At 33.3% G+C, this 22,380-nt stretch overlaps 1 protein-coding gene across 2 annotated transcripts in view; it reads right to left on the minus strand.

The window, feature by feature from the left end:
- The window catches only part of LOC108744569 (TNF receptor-associated factor 4), a 73,638-nt gene extending 52,378 nt beyond the window's left edge, over nucleotides 1–21,260 (minus strand). The window contains exon 1 of one of the 2 annotated variants that reach the window (XM_018480420.1): nucleotides 20,986–21,260. In XM_018480420.1, coding sequence (XP_018335922.1) covers nucleotides 20,986–21,020 — 35 coding nt within the window. In that variant the 5' untranslated portion in view covers nucleotides 21,021–21,260. Of the gene's footprint in view, nucleotides 1–6,341; nucleotides 6,622–20,985 lie in introns of those variants that run through there. The other variant, XM_018480421.1, reaches the window with a different exon arrangement.
- Between the last annotated feature and the right edge of the window lie 1,120 nt (nucleotides 21,261–22,380).

Consider the following 22,380-nt stretch of genomic DNA (forward strand, 5'->3'; position numbering starts at 1 on the left):
GACCAACTTTTACCTGCTGTCTTAACAGTGCGTTTTAGAAAATACTACAAATGACGCAGTAAACGCCATCTGTAGCACGATGCTACATTTTAGGATTACGTATGCTCCAACAAGGTCCATTTAAATATATGAATATCTACTTGCTGAAACGAATCCCGGCGTAGCTAAACCTCAACGTGATAGGCACGTTACCATAATCGAATAAAATAATTCGAAGTGGTCTGTATTCTGTCGAAACTGCCAGACGCGGATGGCGAATTCGATCTTTTTGGATCTCATCAGCGCGTCGCAGGCAGCTCCGACAGAACACAGACCAACTTTTACCTGCTGTCTTAACAGTGCGTTTTAGAAAATACTACAAATGGCACAGTAAACGCCATCTGTAGCACGATGCTACATTTTAGGATTACGTATGCTCCAACAAGGTCCATTTAAATATATGGATATCTACTTGCTGAAACGAATCCCGGCGTAGCTAACTTAAATAAAATACAAAATGCTTTTCTCAAAAAAATATTTAAATGCATTAATAATAGGTATTTTTTTATTTTGTATTTCAAATAAATCACATTTCTGGTTTTAGATCATGTAGGACTTTATAAACAGTAACTTTTTGTCGTGGGGTTAATAGTAAAAAAGTTTCCCATATGCTGCCAACTTAAGTAGACACACTGTATAATATACCTAGATTAATAATAGTAGTCAGATTATTTGAATTGATTTGGTATGTAGCAAAACAATAGTATGGTGTTATTTTGGGTAACCTCGTATATTTATAAAAAAAAACTGTTATGCACTTACACTTACGTATGTACTGAGAAAACAATAGAGTAGGTGCCTACCTAACAGTGCAATTGCATAATGATAATAATAATAGCGTGCAACATGTTCTTTTAATGAGTAACTTGTAAGTTTCGTAATTGCACTTTACAACAATTAAATTAACATATTATGCATCACTTAAAAGAGAGTGTGCAACATATGCATTCGCATATCAGTTATTTGCAATGAACATATTGTTATTAGATGCTATCCTGTCTACATCAATGGAATTATTATAATGAGCATGCGTTTTCTTATCTACGCAGTGGAAATATCTATTTTACGTAATTTATAATAATATCAATATAAACCGTTATGTAATGATTAAGGAATTCAATGCCGGTCCTTATTTCTAATCCAGAGATTTTGAGATTATAGGAATTTACAAGTTACAAGTTAGTAAATTTCGAGATCTCACAATTTTAAGATTAAATTTCACATGAGGGCAATTTAAATCAACTATAATCTAACTTTTTGAGAAAGTAATGTATGATATGAAAAAGAAAAAATAAGTTATTAATATTAAACGTGTAAGTTTGGAGTGCGGCTCTGTACGGGTGCCAAACATGACCTGTGGGCGCTGCGGAAAAGTAAAGGTTAAAAGCGTTCGAAATGTGGTGTTACAGGCGAATGATGAGGATACCGTGGATAGAGAAGGTTAGAAATGAAGAGATATTAGAAAGAATAGGAGAACAGAGGACTCTATGGAAGTCAATAAAAAATAGGCGAGATAGGTTGGTAGGACACCTCCTCAGGCACTAATGTCTAGTCAAAGACATATTAGAGACAGAAATAGGAGTTAAGAGGAGTGTAGGTACCCCTAGATTAGATTACTGTTTGCAAATAGTTAAGGATGTGGGTTGTTCTACTTTTACGGAAATGCGAAGATTAGCTCAGGATAGGAAAGCGTGGAGGTGCGTGTCCAATCAGTCTTAGGACTGACGATCTTATGATGATGATTATTAGTGAAGTAATTAGAAATGTATCGGATAACCGAGTACCCAGCAAAACTACTGTGGTTAATGGTTTATGTATTCCATCTGGGAGTCTTTCTATTAAATACCATCCTTATCATATCGGGTACGCGGCCGGATCCTAAAAAAAGAGTGCCGGATCCGCTGGGTACTCAGCCCATCTCTATAAGGAATAAATAATTAAACAGGTTAAGATTATGTTACCCACATTTTACAATCCTGTTCAGGGTCTGCCTAAAGGCTTTAGTCAGACATAGGATAGCACCTAATACATATCAATCTTTGACTATAATTCTTACAGTATAATAATAATTAGGTACTTTTCAAAACTGAACGAGCGTATTGCTCCAAATTTACTTAGAACGGGTTATATTTGTCTTGCAATGATTTTCCTTTAGTGAAACCACTTTCATTTTTAACTATGTAGTGTCAAAGCGCTTGTTATTATTTCGAAATTATGTTTTATAAATACTTGGAAACGATCTATTCTCATAATGGAAATTAGTACAACTTTATTATGAATTGTAAACTTGAATGTTCAGCTTAACTTGTTTGAATCAAAAATTACAAGTACATATCGCGATTCATGTGCATAAAAGATAAGAAATAACCTTTTATGTCTAGTATCTACGTTCAATGTGTATTTCAGTTTTATTGACAGATTTATCGGATATATGCGAATAATACCTGTCGTATATATGGCAATAGTTCAATGAATAAAAAAAGAATTTACTTCACAATCATGTGTGTTCCCAGAATCTCATACCGAGACGGAATTTCTCGTTCTTCATCCTTTCTGAAGGCATTCACACGTGCATGAAAATCAGTCTTTGAATTTCATGAGTTACCTACCAATGACAAGATTATTATTTATTCGTTGTCGTTACAGTACATCCTTGGTGGTTTTCTTCAAATAACGATCGTGCCAACATCGTCATGAATTTATTTCAATTTTAAATGAACAAACGTATCAATTCAACGTCCCTATTAGTTCAACAACTTCATTAAAGAATAAAAAGTAGTGAAAGATTATTGAACTGGTTTCCTTTTCATTTTGAACTAAACTATTTGGTAGGTATATGAAAAACCTGATCCAGTTAAACATATTGGTGCATATTCTTCAACACTATCAATCTTATTAAATAAATGCCAATTTTAAATTTTATTTAATGTTCATTGATGTTATAGAAGAACTAGGTTAGTCATATAATTTATACTTTTATTGGAACGATTTTATAAAAGGTCAAGTTTTTGTTTATGTAAGTATATAACAAATAATCGTATGTTTTCTTACATCTATATTATGACTTAAAATTATTAACTGTAATTCAAGTGTAATATTGCATTTACCTTCACAAATGTATTTGCTCAATGTATGTACGTTGTAATAATATGAAAGTCTTTTTTTAATTTGAACCAAGGTTTTTCATTGATATTAATTGTAATTTGTAGTTCTTTAGTTCTTTTCAATGGTAAATAAAGCGGAAAGAATAAATACCTAATCAAAACACACTTTTTTAGTTTACCGGTTCATTAATTAGTAATTGTCTTTTTATGAATGAGAAAGACCCCAATGTATTTTTTCACAATATATCCTTAATAAATAATACGAAGGATTTTTTAAATGAAACTAAAATATTGGTCTCAGGTTGTTTTTAAAACTGTATTTAAACAAAAAGTTCATTTATTTTGGACCGGAAAATTATTTTATTCCAAACATTTTCATTTATACATTTATTGATGATGACAAGAAACAATTAAGCAGTTACTTAGTAGTTCCCCTGATGCAATAGAAAACAGCTCTACACCATATTCGTACTACGTTCAAAAGCTATCTAATTAGTAATGAAGATTACTATACTAGTGAATTACTGCAGCGCAAGACAATACGATATTAAAAAAAAAATAAAATAAAAATTCGAGTCTGGTTTTGTTTTTAGTTCTTGCATTCGCGATCTTGATATTGTTTTGATTTTATCTTTATAATAACTAAAGTATCAATATTTTGAATGTAAATAGTATAGGTATAGGTAGTAAAATATAGAAAAATTAGTAGTGGAAATATGAATAAATTATCTGTTATTATGTAATATATACCTGTCTACATCTGTTAGGGTGGTCCAAAAACAAATATTGTTGTTTTGATCTCCCAAGAAAATATTTTTAGTATAAGGGTCGGTTTACGTAATACAGTTAAGGTGGAGGGGGCCTTGTAAACCGCTACCGTGCGGTAAAACGTTTGGGAGCTTTGTAAATGGGTAGGGGGTTGCAATCATTATGTTGTTAATGCAAACGTGATGGAAACAGTAACAAACAATATTTTATTATACTCCAGTATTTTCACGACATACGAGGGTGGATTGATAAGTTTCCGGCCTGACCAAGAAAAACAAGGTTTTTAAAAATTTTTTTTTTTTATTTCTCAACATAATCTCCTCCAAGGCTGATACATTTCTCATAGCGGTGTTCCAGTCTATTAATGCCATCTCTATAGACTGATTCGTCAAGCTCCTCAAAATAACCATTTACAGCTTCGATTACTTCTTCATTGTCCGCAAATCTCTTACCGCCAAGCCATTTTTTGAGATTAGGGAACAGAAAATAGTCACTCGGGGCTAGGTCTGGAGAGTAAGGAGGGTGCGGCATCAATTCAAACTTTAGATCGTTGATTTTAGCCGTCGCAACGATTGACGTGTGCGCTGGTGCGTTATCGTGATGAAACAAGATTTTTTTCTTCGCCAGATGAGGTCGTTTAATTTTCACCTCGTGGCTCAAACGTTGCAATAAGTCTGCGTAGTATTGACCAGTGATAGTATTACCCTTTGCAAGGTAATCAATGTATATAATACCTCTTGCATCCCAAAAAACAGTAGCCATAACCTTGTTCGCCGAAAAAATTGTTTTTGCCTTCTTTGGAGTTGGTTCCCCTGGTCCAATCCACTGTTTAGACTGTTCTTTGGTTTCAGGAGTGTAGTGGTGGACCCACGTTTCGTCAACGGTTACGAATCGACGCAAAAATTCGCTTGGATTACGCTTATACAATGACAAATTTGCGGTAGAAATGTTTTTTCGAATCAATTTTTGGTCGACTGTTAGCAAACGCGGCACCCATCTTGCACAGAGCTTTTCCATATGCAAATGTTGGTGCAAAATATGTTGCACACGTTCATATGACATCTTACAGGTCTCAGCTATCTCACGCACTTTCAATCTGCGGTCTCCCAGCACTATTTGATGAATTTTTTCGATCATATCTGGAGTTGTGACCTCAACGGGGCGTCCTGAGCGAGGCCCATCAGAGGTGCTCACACGACCCTTTTTAAACTCGGAAACCCACTGCTTAACGGTTGAATATGACGGGGAGGATGTCCCCAGTGTTGAGTCCATCTCTTTTTTAATTTCCTTCGGCGTTAACCCCTTCAAATAAAAGTATTTGATGACAGCACGATTTTCCTGCTTTTCCATTTTTACGAAAACCACAGAGGCGTCTTGTTCAGCGTGCTGTCAAACCTACACTAGCAAGGAGATCGGGCTGAAACTATAGCTACAAGCTATCCAAGGATGGTACTATAGAATGTCACCTCAAGGTAGGCCTAGTGGCGTCATCTCTTGGTTAGGCCGGAAACTTATCAATCCACCCTCGTAATTACCATTTGTAAGTAAACATGGTCACTAGAGTGGGGAGGGAATTAAGCAAAACGTTAGGGAGCGTTATAGGAAGGGGGAGGTGGGGTTCAATAGTCTTCAAAAATTGAGTTACGTATTTATTGAACGGTCGCGTATGTTTAAGTTGTTTTCGAATTTGTTGAATATAAATACATATTAATAATTTTACTGTAGTTGATATTTTAAATTAGATGCAATTTCTTCTTCTTACAGTAATCGTAGAACAAATCAGAGTCAAAAAGGCGTTCATTGTAAACTTATTAACACCCTAGGTCCTAGGACTTTTGGCCCCAATTTGTTCTAATGTTTATATCGTAAACCTAAAGAATAGAAATAAACCAGAAGACACAAAGAAAACCATAAAGACAATTATCAAAAATCAAAAAAATCCTTAATATTTCTATTTTCATTTACAGTTCATTAGAAAGCATCTAAAGTTTACTACATTAAAAGTTAAAAAATTCCTTAGAGATCTCTATCTTGATATAGATACATATATAAATATATGCCTATGTATATGTTGCTTCTGCATACATTTTTAATGCAATATTATACTTTTGTTTTCTTTTTGTATCGTCGGAAGATCTTCAACTTGATCTCATATGAGTGTCTTCTCTTTGATACTGTCACGACAAGATTGACATATTCCTGACTCTTGCGACAGTCGTATTACCTAAATTCCGCCTAAACGTTCAATTAGCCATTGCGCTTCATGTTTTTTGTAAATTGTCTAGCCGTACTATAAAATGCTATTACTTATTATTAAAATTAATGCGGAAAACAGTAATGTACTGATTCATAGGGAAAATGACTACTTATCGTAATTACCAGAAAGCTAATTGTACATTAATGGTTAGTCCAATAACAATGGGTACTCACCTTTCCGTTGTGTTTAGTAAAATTCCTACAGGCATTTTAGGATTAGTAGAACACCGCAAACAAATTTACACAGTCAATGATATTCTCTTCACTTTTTCCATTCCCTTTTTAGATACTAAGCCCATAAAAATTTCATCGGCGCGCAGTTGAAATTTGAAAATTTCGCTCTCTGTTCACGTGGACGTTTATTACAGTCGCGTATCCGCGAATAAAGGCGTCCGATACCTTAGTGGATGTAATGAGCGGTAGTAATAGGAGGTAGAGTAGTATATAGTAAAGTTGGTGATAGTGTTTGCAAGAAGTTGGAGGTAAATATCGCTGCTGTCTGTAGCAGGTGAACGTGTCAGGTGCTGGACGTCGCCATCATCGCCATAGGCGACCGGATGTTGGCGGGGAATAATCGAATGAATCGTCAAGCTCTGATGGGAAACACCGCGTCGTGTCTGTCGCCTGCTCGCCGATTTCTTGACTCTTTGGAACCTTAATGAACCAGCAAAAACGGATAAGAAACCGTAAAAGAATTCGCGTTTACAGGATGCAGGAAAGGTGATATCTGTAACGTATGATGTGTCAAGGATAATTTTTGAATTCTTTCCTTCCTATCAATCGAGCTTTCTCTAATTCATCAGTACAAATATTTACTTAGAAGAACTACGTTTCTTGATAAGAAAAAGTTCAACCCGTTTATCATAGCCGCTTCCGTCAGTAGGTTAAAAAATGGAAAGCCACCAAAGCACTTTAGTCCTTTATCTAAACAATGCCACTGAAGTAGGTTTTCTTGACTTTCTTTTGCCTTTAAATTTTGATGTGTTTTGTAAAGCTAAATAATAAGGCGCTTTGAAGAAATATGCTTCAAATAAGAAACATAAAAAAACTTCATGAAATAAAAGTGACCGTAGTGTACCTATATAAATGTCTTCATAATTGAAAGACAAAGACAATTCTGAAAATAAGTACCTACAACCTAAAGATTCTTCTTCATTAAGAGCTACCTCAAATCTTTTTGGATAAAGGATTGCTCCACCAGTGGACTATTTAACCGACGCGATATTTCGCCAACTACTGCGGTGGGGAACGTAGCGAGGTATTTTGTGTTTGCTGAGGTGATGAGATATAATTAATTCAAGTTTGTGTTGTTTAATTGTTTGTAAAATCACTTAGAATCAGATAAAAGTAAGCAAATCATAATAATAGTTCTTTGTTTAATCGTAAAATGAAGTGCTAAGTAATCCGCCATTCGAAAGTACATACTTATAATAACTGACAACGATAAAAAGCATTCTTTTTATATGTATGCATGTGAGATAGAAAAAACTACTTACAATTAGTCAACCAATAATTAACTAATTGTATGGGAAACATGCAAAATTTGATTGAATTATTATAAAATCTTCGCCTAATTTTACGATATATCGAATATAAAAAATTAAACCAATATTTTAAAACAGTTGTGTCATGATAAACCGACTATAATCACTACAATCTCTGTTGATGTCTTAAACTAACGAAACCTTTCTTTTCTCTTTTCCAAAATTTCTAAAGCATTAAAAATTTTAATCACTCTAGAATACACAACGTGTAAAGTCCTTAGAATTCTAATTGTGAGACGAACATAAAAACTTGACTAAGAAATATCATGGTGGAAAGTCACCTCAATGATCTTGATGAATGTTCATCAAAAAATTAACTTAAAACATGGAAGACTTTAATAAAAAAAAATGTAGTTGATAAAACAAGAAGAAGAAGAAAAAGGTACTTTTTCTTGCAGTGAAGGATTAAAACTTTAGAAACAGTATTCAGTTTACTCATAATTCATATTATCTATCTTCCATTGGTTGATGTCACCCTTGAATGTTTGTATTCTTGTCACTTGCTTGTCTTTATTTATGTATATATAATACAATTTTGGTTACCTACATAATAATTTTATTCAATTTTGATATTTGTTAACTTTGAAATTTCAAGAATCCTGATGAAGTAAGAGTACCACTGACAACATATTACACTCATTATTAACTGCTTCAGCAAAATTTTATCACTTGTCCACTTTTCACTGAATCAATTCCTAAACTTGATTAAACAGAGATAAACACAAAGAAAATCTTAAATTATCATACATCTTACTGAATTTTACCTCGGTCTAGGATAAAAATTGTCTATCCTATTTAAAACGCTGTACATTTCATGCTATTATTTTGACTATTAGTTGTTAATATTTAAATGAAAATTGTATACACAAGTCAATTATGTGGATAAGTAATAGGTAAGGGAATAGCAGATCATCCCACTCGATGTCTTCCTATTTATTTGAAACAGGTTGTCGTAGCTGTTAGTACGTTGTTGTGTACATATAAGGTGTGGGTATGAGGCAGTTAGCATTTCTTTGCTAATGTTCACGTTTTATTAAACTTGTTACAGTTCGTAAAAGGTTAAATTTGAAATCTGAACGCCTCTACTACTAACTGTAAACTTTTATCGAAAAAATTCTGAGAGTAATTAAGCGAATTAGTAGTTAATAAGTCGCCGTTGAAGTGTATTGCAAATTACATGTTACATCAATATCCTGTAGTATTTCTAACTGTAGAAGACGACATAAAGTAATTAAATAATACGTACATACATGAATTTTCAGTTTTAGATAACACATTCAAATAATGCGTTGGTAAAATTGCCCTGAACCGAATTACTAAATTAGCTCCAAATCCAGGAGCGAAACTTTTGCAAATAAATACAAGAATATTAACTATAACTAAGTCTTCTATTCAATTCTTACCTCTGGGTAATCATGAATCTCCAAATTAGTTAATTTCGATTATTTTAAGGTATTCCAAGAATATTTTTTTATTTTATAAACAATCGACAAATAAATTAAAACTACTTGAAACCGTGTTCTCTTTATTACAAATAGAAATTGGTGAATCCTTTTCCACTTCTAATAACAAAATAACTTTACGAATTGTCTTTGTGTCATTAAATTATTTAATTTTCCGATTATTCGATAAAAAAGCATTGTATGGAAAAAGAATTCGTACATGTACCAAATTTTATAGCTAATTTATTTTCGGGAAATGAAATTTTACTGTATTTACGCTCAAATATGTTATTTTCGTAAGGTCTTCCGTATGACGAACTTGGGCTATGGTTTAGAATAACCAAAACCAATACAAGAAGCGAAAACAGAAGTAAATAGTAAATTTTTGCGGAAGCGAATGCGGAAGCGGAAGTGTAATGATTTTAGGTGACTCTTTAATGCAGTGACCGTGCGCCTATCTCAGGCATATTTTGTTACAGATTTTACATTTAGCACTTGCATCGTTAATATTAGTAAAATAATTCTAAATAGAACTTCCTTTTGGCTTTAAAATTGCACTTTTAACTTAAAATGTACAGTACCGAGCAAACACTATACAAAATAAATAAACGCTATAACTAATTTAGTATTGTGGAAATGAAATTATTAGGAGAATTGCTAAGGGGACCTGAATGTCCAGAATTAAAGTAGGAAACCAATAATAAATTTGGAAAATATCAATATATATACGAAATAGTAGAAAATAGATTTAAGCCCTATACTATTATAAAGTTATTTGCACAGGGACAATATTATTGCATTGCCGCTCAAACTTCATGAAGATAAACGGTTGATAATAATACGTTCACAGTGTTACAGAGAGATCGCTGAAAACTGGCGCAGGTTCCTGCCAAACATGCAGTTTTGTAACTAGCAATTGTATTTAAACTGTTTTTTGAAAACGGTTAAGTTCAGCCAACAAGTAAAACTAATAAATGTTTACGATTTGTTTTATTGTTCCGATATATTGATTTTCAAAAAGATGAGAAATAAGATTTTGTTAAGTTCCGATAAGTTTCCTTTATAAATAGACGGAACCAGATGCAGATGCGGATGTGAAAATGTATGCGGAGCTTCCGTAATTGCGGAAGTCGAAGCAGAGCTCTGTTGCAAGACTAGACGTGGTCGAAAGCAACTTGTACATCCAAATGTTTCGATATCAACTTAAGCATCATCATCGTGATTCCTAGGTCGAAGATTGTACTGAGACTCCCATGGCCCCTCTCTGTTCATTCTCAAACTCTATACCAAATCTTGTGTCATGACATCATCAGTGATGGTTTGGCTGTATTGACCGTAACTGACGATCGCCACTGAAGGTGCGGTTAGCAAGAAACGGCGAAACGTTTGGAAAAGTAAAATTTTATGGACCATGTCAAAACGGTCCACAAAAAACCCTAAGATCAGTCTTTCAAGGTATAAGTCATTGTTTTATTAATTAAGTCTGTAGACTGGTCAAGTCAAGACCAATTTTATTTCACGCTGGTGGATCTTGCTACGATATTGATTCAGAATATCAAACGCTGTATTTATTATTAGTTCCCTCTTCTGTTATAGAGCACTTATTTTAGTCAATCCCTGTATAACAAATCGACTTTGAACCCGCTTTCCTTTACCTACCGGAAATTAAATAGCGGATACGGTTTCAGGTGTACTTTAATATTCACCGCAGTAATGTACAGTATGAATACAAATTACCACAATAAAACGTATTTAATTAGCAGTCTACTACTACTGCAAATTCGACAAATTATGTGATTACATAACAAGTTTACCTATATCAAAGTTTCCACATCGAGTTCATTGTTTTCTTTTCTCATTATCAGCTTAGATTGGTTGTGTAAAAGTGTTTTCAGAATACATGAAAATTTTGATCAACTTTAAGAAAAAAAAATTTGCTTGATTCGTACCCCGAAAACTTATAATTTCTTTAAATTGCATTAAAATAAATAACACTATTTTGTCTTAAAATCTTCGAGTGTAAGAACAAAAATTAACAATTTAACACTAATTATCTCTCTGCGTGAATTATTTTAAATTTTTGTTTTTTAATTAAGGAGTAGAAGAACTGTACTTTAGCACTGTTTTTTTCATAATTATTGTTTTAATAACTTTGTAAATGAAACAAAGATACTACGTTTATTTCTGGCAACGTTTTCAACGATGTCTTATGAAGAAATAACAAAAAAGGGTACTGAATTCTATGTACATTAATGCTTCATTTATTTATTTTCGAATTTCAAGTTTTTACATCAAATAGTTATCATATTTCTTCCCTTAAGAGGGAAAATATAATAGCGATTAGGTAAAGACCTCTTTACGCTTAATTGTGACAATTATTATACTAACTACTGGAGACTTTGTTCATTCATAGTGATTATTATTTTTGGATTGATACAATAAAAAGGTTCTTAATTATTTCTACCGTGAACGTGAAAATAATTACACAGGTTTATTTACCTACACGTTTCAGAAAGGAAATAAGGCTAAGGCCGTTGCCTCTTGAACCGGAAAGGCAACCAATGCGGAAGATGTTCGACACGTTGAATATTAATCCATTAATGGCAGCAAATCGAAATTAATTACACGTCCGTAGCTTCCATAAAAATAGAGTTTGTTGTTAAAAAATTATGTCATGAAAAGTAGGTTCGGAAGGTCGTTGGCAAAGACTGGACGTTACCATTTTTAGATTAATTCCAAAAGTAAATTAAGTCAGTCAACTCGTAGGAATATTTAGTAAATTTACTACTTAAAATTAGAGAAAAGTAAAATGAGATTAAAACGCTTTGCGTAACACGTAACCATCGAGATTGTAGAATTAATAGAGGAAAGAGGGAAATCGAAGAGCAGAAGGTGAAGAAGGGCGAAAAAGGTATAATTCGATGATATGGGAAAATTGGAAGTGTATTGTGATTAAGCAGTAGTGGATACATATAAGTAACAGTTGCTTAAAAGTAGAGGAAAATTGGAAAGTAGGTAGCAATGATGAAGATTGTAATATATAATTAAAAGAAATTTTAAAGAAATAAGGTACATTAGTACATTTTCTTAGAATATGAGGAAAAGGTGCATATAGGGAACCTATACGCAGAAGTTAGAAGATACATTAAAAAGGAAGGAGGAAGGTAGGTTGGGATATTCCATACTATAAAAAGAGTTAGGATTAGCTTTTAATGTATAAGTATAGTAATAAGACAATTAGATTTAATTCTCGTGAGTTAAACATCTTCACCAGAATCGTACAAAGAAAGTTAGAAAATAGAGCGGAAAAGACATATTTAATCAACAAAACGATAGAATAAAGTAAAAGTGTATTAATCGGATTCGCAGATCTAGAAAAGTGATACATAGTAGGTTAATATGGAAAGAAACAGACGTTTTAGATTATAAGCAACATCATAGAGAAGTAAATATTAGGACGGGATATAGACAAGGATGTAAATTATCACTGCTACTTTTTAATTTGCACATTTAACATGCGATTTATATTACCAAAGACAGGACATCTTTAAGGATAGACAGACAGTTACAAAAAATTTGTATGCTTTGATGATGATGCAGTACTAGCATCTACAGTAAGGAGGGGTTAAAGTTATAGAAACCTCAAAGTAGACTAACTTTTAAAGTCCGTTGATATATTTACAATCTTTTATAGTAACCGCACAGCTGGAGAACTATTGAACATCAGATAAGTGGCTGAAAGTCGTCAGGACCGGATTAAAGTATAAATGAAATTATGTATTTCAGACACATATAGAATTTTACTATTTTAAAATAATCTTTTCGGCAAAGCAGTAGCATTAGAACATACGACATTCAAAATGGGAACTTTTTCTATTAACGCATGAAACGCCGCGCACGAAAGTAGAATAAATCTTCACCAAGGGCAGTTACCAGAAATGACTAATACAAATTTCAAGAATAATTAAGTATTAATAATTTCTTAAACAATAATAAATATTAATTTTTCTTATTAGGTAACAAAAATATTTTATTTGGTCTGTAAGTAAATATTTAGTAAAAGATGATTTTGAATACCATGAAAAACTGTTAACTGCAAAGCTGAATTCATTATTTCAATANTTAGCCACATTCACGAGACGGGGAAAGTTTCAGAGGACTATAAACGGAACGTGGTAGTAACCATAACTAAAAAGACAAGCGCGGATAGGTGCGAGACATTTAGAACAATTAGTTTAACTTCCCATGCGTCAAAGATCTTAACTAGAATTGCATATAGGAGGATGGAAAAAAGGGCGGAAGAACTATTAGTGGAAGATTAGGGGTTTAGAAGAAATAGAGGAACGCAGAAGACCATTATGGCTTTACGGGAGAAAACGATATATATATATAAATGAATGTTTGTCTGTATGTCCTTTATAGAATCGTAAACTATGCATTTGATCATATGATGATCTTTAGCAAAGTTGTTGTGCATGAGCCAAAGAAGGTTTCTGAGTTCGTACGACCAATTTTCGACAGGAAAAACAAGAAATATTGTATATCCCACAAATGAACAAAATCAATAAAATGACTCCAAATGAATTGAATATTTGTGTAGTCTTTCCTTCAAATTTATTTTAGTTGATGACGTAGCAACGCGCGTAGGGTAGGTATAGCTAGTTACTTAATAAAAATGAAACAAGATATTGGTATGTAAGGGATGTAAAAGTATAGTTAAAACTAATATAAAAAGATACAAGAAAAACTAGATCAAGCAGCTGATTTTCGATATTTAGGGAGTCAGATAACTCGGAATGGCTCGTGTTGAATTCAAAACTTTTTCTGAGTTTTTCGTGCTAAACTGAGGGTATAAGGATCTCTACAAATTATATCCATCTTCAGTAGTCAATGTTGATCGTAATATCTTTTTCTTATAATGATTTCGTCCGTTTTACAGTCGATGATACCCTTTGAAACGTTAAACATTTATGTTTGTTGTGATGACTTTTAGTCAAATTAATGGTTGTAAGAGTAGAAGTCGTACAGTGTATAGTGTACACCCACATTAGAAAATTATAGTGATTATAGCAATTGTTGATTTTAGTTTGCTCTGTTAAATCAATTACAATAATTGAGTTTGAAGAACGGATAAGTTCATGGGCCGAATTATACCTACATACACACAAGTGTCGGTAAGTTGGCATGAAATGTTGACATGGGTTTATAATTGGAAAAAGTTCATCCTAAGTGTGGGAAGGAATTCCAGAAATGCGTTACCATTGTCTACGGATTCGTTGGAGCATGGAAGCAGGAAATGTTACCAGGGCAGTTGAACGATTTTCTTATACGACGCGTTCGTTATTTTTCTCGCGGTACAATGCGCGAAACGTCGTAAAAAATAATTTGTTAAGGCGCTTGTTTCCTAAGGTATTAAGGCTGCAACAGATAGAATATCATTAATGACTTATTTTCTGACAAATTGTTATACCTATGTATTTAATGTCGGATAAATACATCGTTCGTAACAGGTCAATTGAAAAGTCCCCGGCCTAAAATAGTAAAACACATTTTTTTTGCAAAATTCGTTTTTTTTATTCAACGTAATTCCCTTCAAGGGTGATACACTGATTATAGCGATCCTCCAACTTTTCGATACCATTTTTGTAGTACGATTTGTCCTTTGCTTCAAAATAGGCCTCAGTTTCGGCGATCACCTCTTCATTCGACGAAAATTTTTTCCCAACGAGCATTCTTTTGAGATCTGAGAACAGGAAGTAGTCGCTGGGGGCCAGATCTGGAGAATACGGTGGATGCGGAAGCAATTCGAAGCCCAATTCATGAATTTTTGCCATCGTTTTCACTGACTTGTGAGACGGTGCATTGTCTTGGTGAAGCAGGACTTTCTTTTTCTGCAAATGCGGTCGTTTCTCGGCGATTTCGTCCTTCAAACGGTCCAATAACGCTATGTAATAGTCGCTGTTGATGGTCCTTCCTTTTTCAAGGTAGTCAATGAAAATTATTCCACGCGCATCCCAAAATACAGACGCCATAACCTTGCCAGCCGACTGTTGCGTTTTTGCACGCTTTGGAGCGGGTTCATCGTGTGCAGTCCACTCCGATGACTGTCGATTGGACTTCGGAGTGAAATGATGGAGCCATGTTTCATCCATTGTCACATATCGACGCAAAAACTCGGGTTTATTACGCGTGATCATCTTCAAACACTGCTCTGAATCATCAACTCGTCGTTGTTTTTGGTCAAAAGTGAGCTCGCGCGGCACCCACTTTGCACAGAGCTTTCTCATACCCAAATATTCGTGAATGATGTGATGTATACGTTCCGTTGATATCTGTAGAGTGTCTGCTATTTCATTCAATTTCAATTTACGGTCATTCAAAATCATTTTGTGGATTTTTTTAATGTTTTCGTCCGTAACAGCCTCTTTTGGGCGTCCACTGCGTTCACCGTCTTCGGTGCTCATTTCACCACGTCTAAACTTAGCATACCAATCCTTGATGGTTGATTTTCCTGGGGCAGTGTCCGGAAATTCGTTATCAAGCCAAGTTTTTGCTTCAACTGTATTTTTTCCCTTCAAAAAGCAATATTTTATCAACACGCGAAATTCCTTTTTATCCATTTTTTTCACAATAACAAAAGTTGCTTCACTAAAAATGCTATAATTCACAAACTAATGATCCGACAGCCGTCAAATTTATAGACGCGTCTTTTGAAGGTTAGGACTAACTGAAAATCATATGGATTTAGTTCTGGTGCCGCCATTTATGTGTCAGGCCGGGGACTTTTCAATTGATCCTAGTATGTATGTAGCGTAATTGACAACTTCTGTCAATTTTTGAGTTCGAAACATGTAAAATGATTGAACAAAAATTGGAAACGTTTAATGGATTTTAATTTCACATAATTTCTTCATTTCTTCAAATGTGGATTAATATCACAAAACAAAAATATATTATGTTGCATAGTATCGATCCATTTGAGCGCGGCGCTGTACGGGTGCGAAACATGGACAGCGGGCGCGGCAAAAAAAAGGTTAGAAGCGTTTAAAATGTGGTATTACAGGCGAATAATGAGTATACTGTGGATAGAGAAGGTTAGAAATGAAGAGGTATTAGAAAGAATAGGAGAACAGAAGACTCTATGGATGTCAATAAGAAATAGGTTAGTAGGACACTTTCTCAGGCATGAAGGTCTAGTCAGAGACATATTAGAGGCAGAAACAGAGTTAGGAGAGGTAGAGGTAGACCTAGATTAGATTACTGTTCGCAAATAGTTAAGGATATGGGTTGTTCTAGTTTTAGGGGAATGCAATGATCAGCTCCGGGAATGGAAAGAGTGGAGGTGCGTGTTCAATCAGTCTTAGGACTTTATGATGATGATGAGTATCCATAAATTGTTATTTAGGTCACTGGTGAAAAGTTGGTACATCTAATTATTTATTTAAAACTGCAAGCTAATACCTACTTACCTACTGTGTTAGTAAGTCAATTAGCAACCGTTTAATTAGTGGAATAAATAATTATAATAAACAAGTCGAGGGTCGAGAGTCGAATTCAAGATTACCGTCTTCGCTCACCCTGTGATATTTCCCTGACATTTCTACGTTCCCCAATTGTCTAATAAGGTAGGTTAAGATTATTATTATTATACTATTGGGTTATTAATTAACCATAGTTAAATTGTTGACTAGTCATTATTCTAAATTGTATAATCCGTTTTCAATATTGAATTAAATCTGATATCTAAATATGTATATAAAATTCGCTTCTGTACCTATAACATGGTGGAGTAGTTAAAATAAACCTTTCCTTGTGACAATTAACTTTAAATATATGATATACTATTTCATTTTGATGTTTTCCCTTCTTTTAAGTACCTATATGTTGTATTTTTCTAAGCAATTAATTATAATTTGGAAGGCGCCAAGTGAATCTACATCTGAACGATTAGGTATTTTAACTTTTTTTGAAAGAGTTATACGGTAGATAAATACATATACCTAATTTAACTGCATAGGTAGATGCTTGTTCGGAAATCAGAAGCAAATTTCTTTGAAAGGAGAAAAACATCTGCTCGACATATGAGCATCGAATTCCTTTTAGCCAGGTGTTTAAAAGGTAACGCCTGTTTAAGTAAGTTCGTGCACCCTTCGATACTTACGATAAGATATTTTTGACGTCAAAAAGATTAGAAACACGCAGAAAGGGTTATGTTCAACACTGTTATTTATTCTTTAATAGTCCAGCGTTTCTAAACCTTTTAGGATTTGTGACCCAATTTTCAATCACAATTCCCATCCTCCTTCTCATAGAACAACTTTTAGTGAAATCGTGCCGTAATTGTAATTTCATTTTATTTTTACACTAAATCTTCACCTCGACTTGGTTAACAAATGTTAAAATTATCTCAAATAAGAAATAGGCGAGATAGGTTGGTAGAACACCTTCTCAGACAATGACTAGTTAGGGACATATTAGAAGCAGAAACAGGAGTTAAGGGGAGTAGAAGTAGACCTAGATTAGATTACTGTTGACAAATAGAGGTACGTGTTTGACCAGTCTTAGGACTATTGACCATCATCATCAGTCCTAAGATTGGTTGAACACGCACCTTCACTCCTTCCTATCCTGAGCTAATCTTCGCATTTCCCTAAAACTAGAACAGCCCATATCCTTAACTATTTGTGAACAGTAATCTAATCTAATGATGACGATGACGATGAAATTAAATTGATTTTTTACTTTCTCGATACGCTCGCGTCCCCAATTTAGTTTTATCACAGGTTGAGAATCACTGCTTTAGCTTTTTCTTTTATATAAGGTTCAACTGTGAAAATTAAACTTCTCTGAGAACAACTTGTTCAAGTAAAATAATAACAATTACAAATCCAAGCTCACCTGAACGCCACTTCAATTATAAACAAAATTGTAAATGTGTTATTTTAAAAATATAACTCTGATTTTATTATTGGGAGCAAAGCTAAATTTTATATTTCAACGTATAATTAATAAAGTTGAAAATTCTAAAAGTAAAAGGATTAATGAAACAACACGTAGCGGTGAAATTGTGTAAATGTAGGCATATGTATACATGATTTAGTCTGTGTAACCAAAAGGTCTTTAGAAAACATCTGCCGGTCGCGTGGCAAGCCTAAAGCTGCATCTTTTCGGATGTTATACATTATATGAATTTTTGTGTTGCAAAGGACTTTTGGCTTAAAAGAAGAAATAGCTGCTTTCGTTTTTGTGTTTAAATATTTATGATGTATTACTGCAATTATGTAGACATTAATTAAATGTGAGCAAAGACAAACGAACTAAATTACAAATGCTTATAGGTAATGCTAACATAAATAAACGCAAATGTACCTATACTAATTAGATTTCGAACATATATTACAGGAGCTTATGATGATTGAGAAAGTGGGTTAATAATAATTGTATTTATATTTTTATCCCTTATTATATCTTGTTTTTTTATAATTATATTATATTGTACGTGTAATTTTGTATAATCAAAAAATTAGGTGATCATCGATTTAATGAGAGTAATTGTTACAGGGAATTTTTATTAAAGGTTACTGCTTTCACCATAGGATAAGTTTACTCGCTTGGTATATGTGCTCCTTTATATTAATTGTTTTTTAAAACATACATAAACATTTGTATGCATTATTAACTTTCAAAATTCAGGGCAGGCTGAAAACACAAGTTTTCCACATTTCTATCAAATATATATTTCGAATTGACCATAAGGAAACAGTAAATTTTTAATGTTCCCATAATATATGGTACCTAATACTATTCATACGAACAAGATCCACATGGGATTCATAGGAATTATTGTACATGAATGTCTCACTGCAATGATAGAATGTACAAGAAGTTATATTCCTGGAAGCGCTTCTGGAAGTACCTTTGTACAAAGGAATTGGTCCTTCCAGAAGGATTCTAACTTCTGAACCAATTTGTAGTACACTGCTGACAAAAAATCACCGAAAGTTTGAAATAAAATTGTATACGACTCTCGGACCCATTAAAAGGACCTACAAGCCTATAAAGATACAATGTGTAAAGTGGTCAACTGAGCTGTTTCCGCCATGCTAAAACACTAAAATTTTAATCTGTGTAAATGCTACCGCTGACTACTATTACTTGATAATAACTTTTTGATAATAAAAAATGTTTGCACATTCCTAAAAATAGTCATTTGCTGCTGCTGGGTAATTTTCTGAAACAGAATCTATTCGTTATATGCAAAAGGAAAAATTTGCATGCCTCGATTAATTGTTTAATATTTCGCTTTATTATTACGATAACCGTTCTTCATCATCATAAGGTCGTCAGTCCTAAGACTGGTTGGACACGTACCTCCACTTTTTTCTATCCTGAGCTAAACTTTTCGCATTTCCCCAAAACTAGAACAACCCACATCCTTAACTATTTGCGAACAATAATCTAACTTAGGTCTACCTCTACCCCTCCTAACTCCTGTTTCTGTCTCTAATATGTCTCTGACTAGACCTTCATGCCTGAGAAGGTGTCCTACCAACCTATCTCGCATATTTTTTATTGACTTCCATAAAATCCTCTGTTCTCCTATTCTTTCTAATACCTCTTCATTTCTAACCTTTTCTACCCACGTTATACTCATCGTTCGTTTATAACACCACATTTCGAAGGCTTCTAACTTTTTTTTTCGGGCGAGCCCACTGTCTATGTTTCGCACCCGTACAACGTTGCGCTCCATACATACACCTTTAACAAACTTTTCGAATTTCTAAATTGACCGTTTGCGAGCATAGAAGTGACTTCTTTTTATTAAAGGCGACACTACCCTGCTCTATTCTCTGCTTTATATCCCTACTGCTCCTTCCGTCTTGACTTATCTGACTTCCTACATATCTAAAATCAGCTACTTCTTCTAATTTTTCGTCTCCTACCTTTATATTCGCTCTTTCCCTACTTTTCCTTCCGTGGATTACCAGTATTTTAGTTTTACCGTTCTTATTAACAAATATTAAATAATAAAAAGGAAGTAGAGTATCTTGTCATTTGTGGATAAAAATTATTGTTTGATAAAATGTAGGTACACAAGTACCACATTAAATTGTTTAAAAACAGAGAAGATTAGGATGTGATATCATTATAATTTCATTTATTTATAGTTCAAGTGAAGTTGTACATTAGTTGATAATGAGAAAATTAAAACATTTCTAGTTGTTTATGTGGAAAAAAATATTTGTATCCTTAACATAAAATTGAACTTTAAAGATAAGTCAGTTAATGTAAACCATAATTAAGTTTACACTCATTGTTAAAACTACTTTGTAATTAGACAAACCATCATAAAACAATTAAAAATTCGTAAAATTAATAAATTTTGCGTTACTGTGAAATATACCTATTGTGCCTAATTATTAGATAGAAAATTATATTTCACATTTACGTTTTTTATCTTCTGATCTGCAGAACTGTTAGATAATATTAAAAACTATAATTTTCAAACTTATTCAATTGTTAGAACGTAACGTTCAACAATTATAAATTAAATTAGTTGATAAAATTCAGATGAATGATCTAACAATCTTAAGTATCTACACTTATAATATACATCCTTATCAACTGATCTTTCTTATCACCTTTTTACCTTTCAACTATTTGTAGATACATACCTTAGATAGATACAAGCAATTTAAATAAGTATAAAGAGAAATCTTTTAAATTATTATTTTTTTAAAATATAGGTAAGAGAATCTTCTAACATATGCATTATCGTAGAAAATTCTAAAAACTGCAGAAAAGTATGGAAATTTGTATTAAATTACTTACGTATCAATATTAAAAAATAACGGTGGCAGAGACATTTACACGACTGATAAAAACACTCGAAGAACTAAAACAAGAACATTCGCTGCAAGGTCTCTTGGATCACATTCGTTTCACTAAATTATCAATTGTCTATTGCTGAAGAATTTGCTTCAGTTAAATGAGATATCTAACTCTGTCGAAGAATTGTACCACAAGACTAACAATAATTGTAAATGTAAGCCGACTACTTGCATCGTTGTTACTTCTCTTATCAGTGTTGGGTTAACTGACATCCGTTCAACATCTTATCACGATGTTAATTGTTCAGATGTGTACATTTCGTATGTACAAGTAATGTGGTCGTTACTTACAGAACATCTGGCATACCTAAGAATAAAGACAACAGTGTTTCCAAGATGATGACTTTAAAGAAATAAATGTACATATGTATAACATGGGTGCTTGTGCCATGTCCGCATGTATAATACAATAAGATTTTTTTTAAATTATAAAAAATCCTTACATCATTTGTTATGTAGCTATATAAATTTATAATGCAACAATCTTACAGTATTACCTCAATAAGTAGGTGAGGAATCAAATGCTTAGCTTTTCAAGGCATAATCTAAAGAAGGAGAAGAAATTTTCGATGTTGATACTATAACTATCTACTTATAAATAGAAATAGATAAATGGATATTGGACTGTGGTAATGAATTCATACTTGTCGTATTAGGGATAAAATTTATTAAGACCTTTATTGTCCGAACGTAAAGGTTTTCCACCCTACGTCTACCCTAAATAATATCGTTGTGTTACATACTTCTGCATCGGCTATTCATTTGACGCGGGGCAATCGCAGTTCTCTCTCTGTTTTTCATCTTTCTTTTATATACCTTTTATATACAGTGGGATAATAATCCACTGAGATAAAATGATAAATTTCGGTTCATCATCATAAGGTCGTCAGTCCTGAGACTGGTTGGACACGCACTTCCGCATTTTCCTAAAATAAGAACATTCCACATCCTTAACTATTTGCGAACCCTAATTCCTACCAACCTATCTCGCCTATTTTTTATTGACTTCTATAGAGCCCTCTGTTCAAAACTATCAACATTTGTTACGTTTAGAGATCCAGCAAAGATCTATTGGACGTACAGCAAATACCATACTCCAAAAAATTTCATCTAAAATTATGGGTGCTAACCGGGCAAAATACCGTAGCAGCAGAACTAGGGATAGCTAAAAAATATAAAAATTTACAATAATTGTTGTGGCATATACCGGAAGTAGGTATGGGGAATAAAAATTTGAATGATTGCAAAGAGGTGGTAGGTGCAAAATGCATGGGAGTGTATATTTTAAAAAAATCTTGAAAAAAGAAAAATGAAATGATGGTAAGAGGATGTAATA

The sequence above is a fragment of the Agrilus planipennis genome, unplaced genomic scaffold, assembly GCF_000699045.2.
Source record: "Agrilus planipennis isolate EAB-ADULT unplaced genomic scaffold, Apla_2.0 scaffold28, whole genome shotgun sequence".
Lineage (NCBI taxonomy): Eukaryota > Metazoa > Arthropoda > Insecta > Coleoptera > Buprestidae > Agrilus > Agrilus planipennis.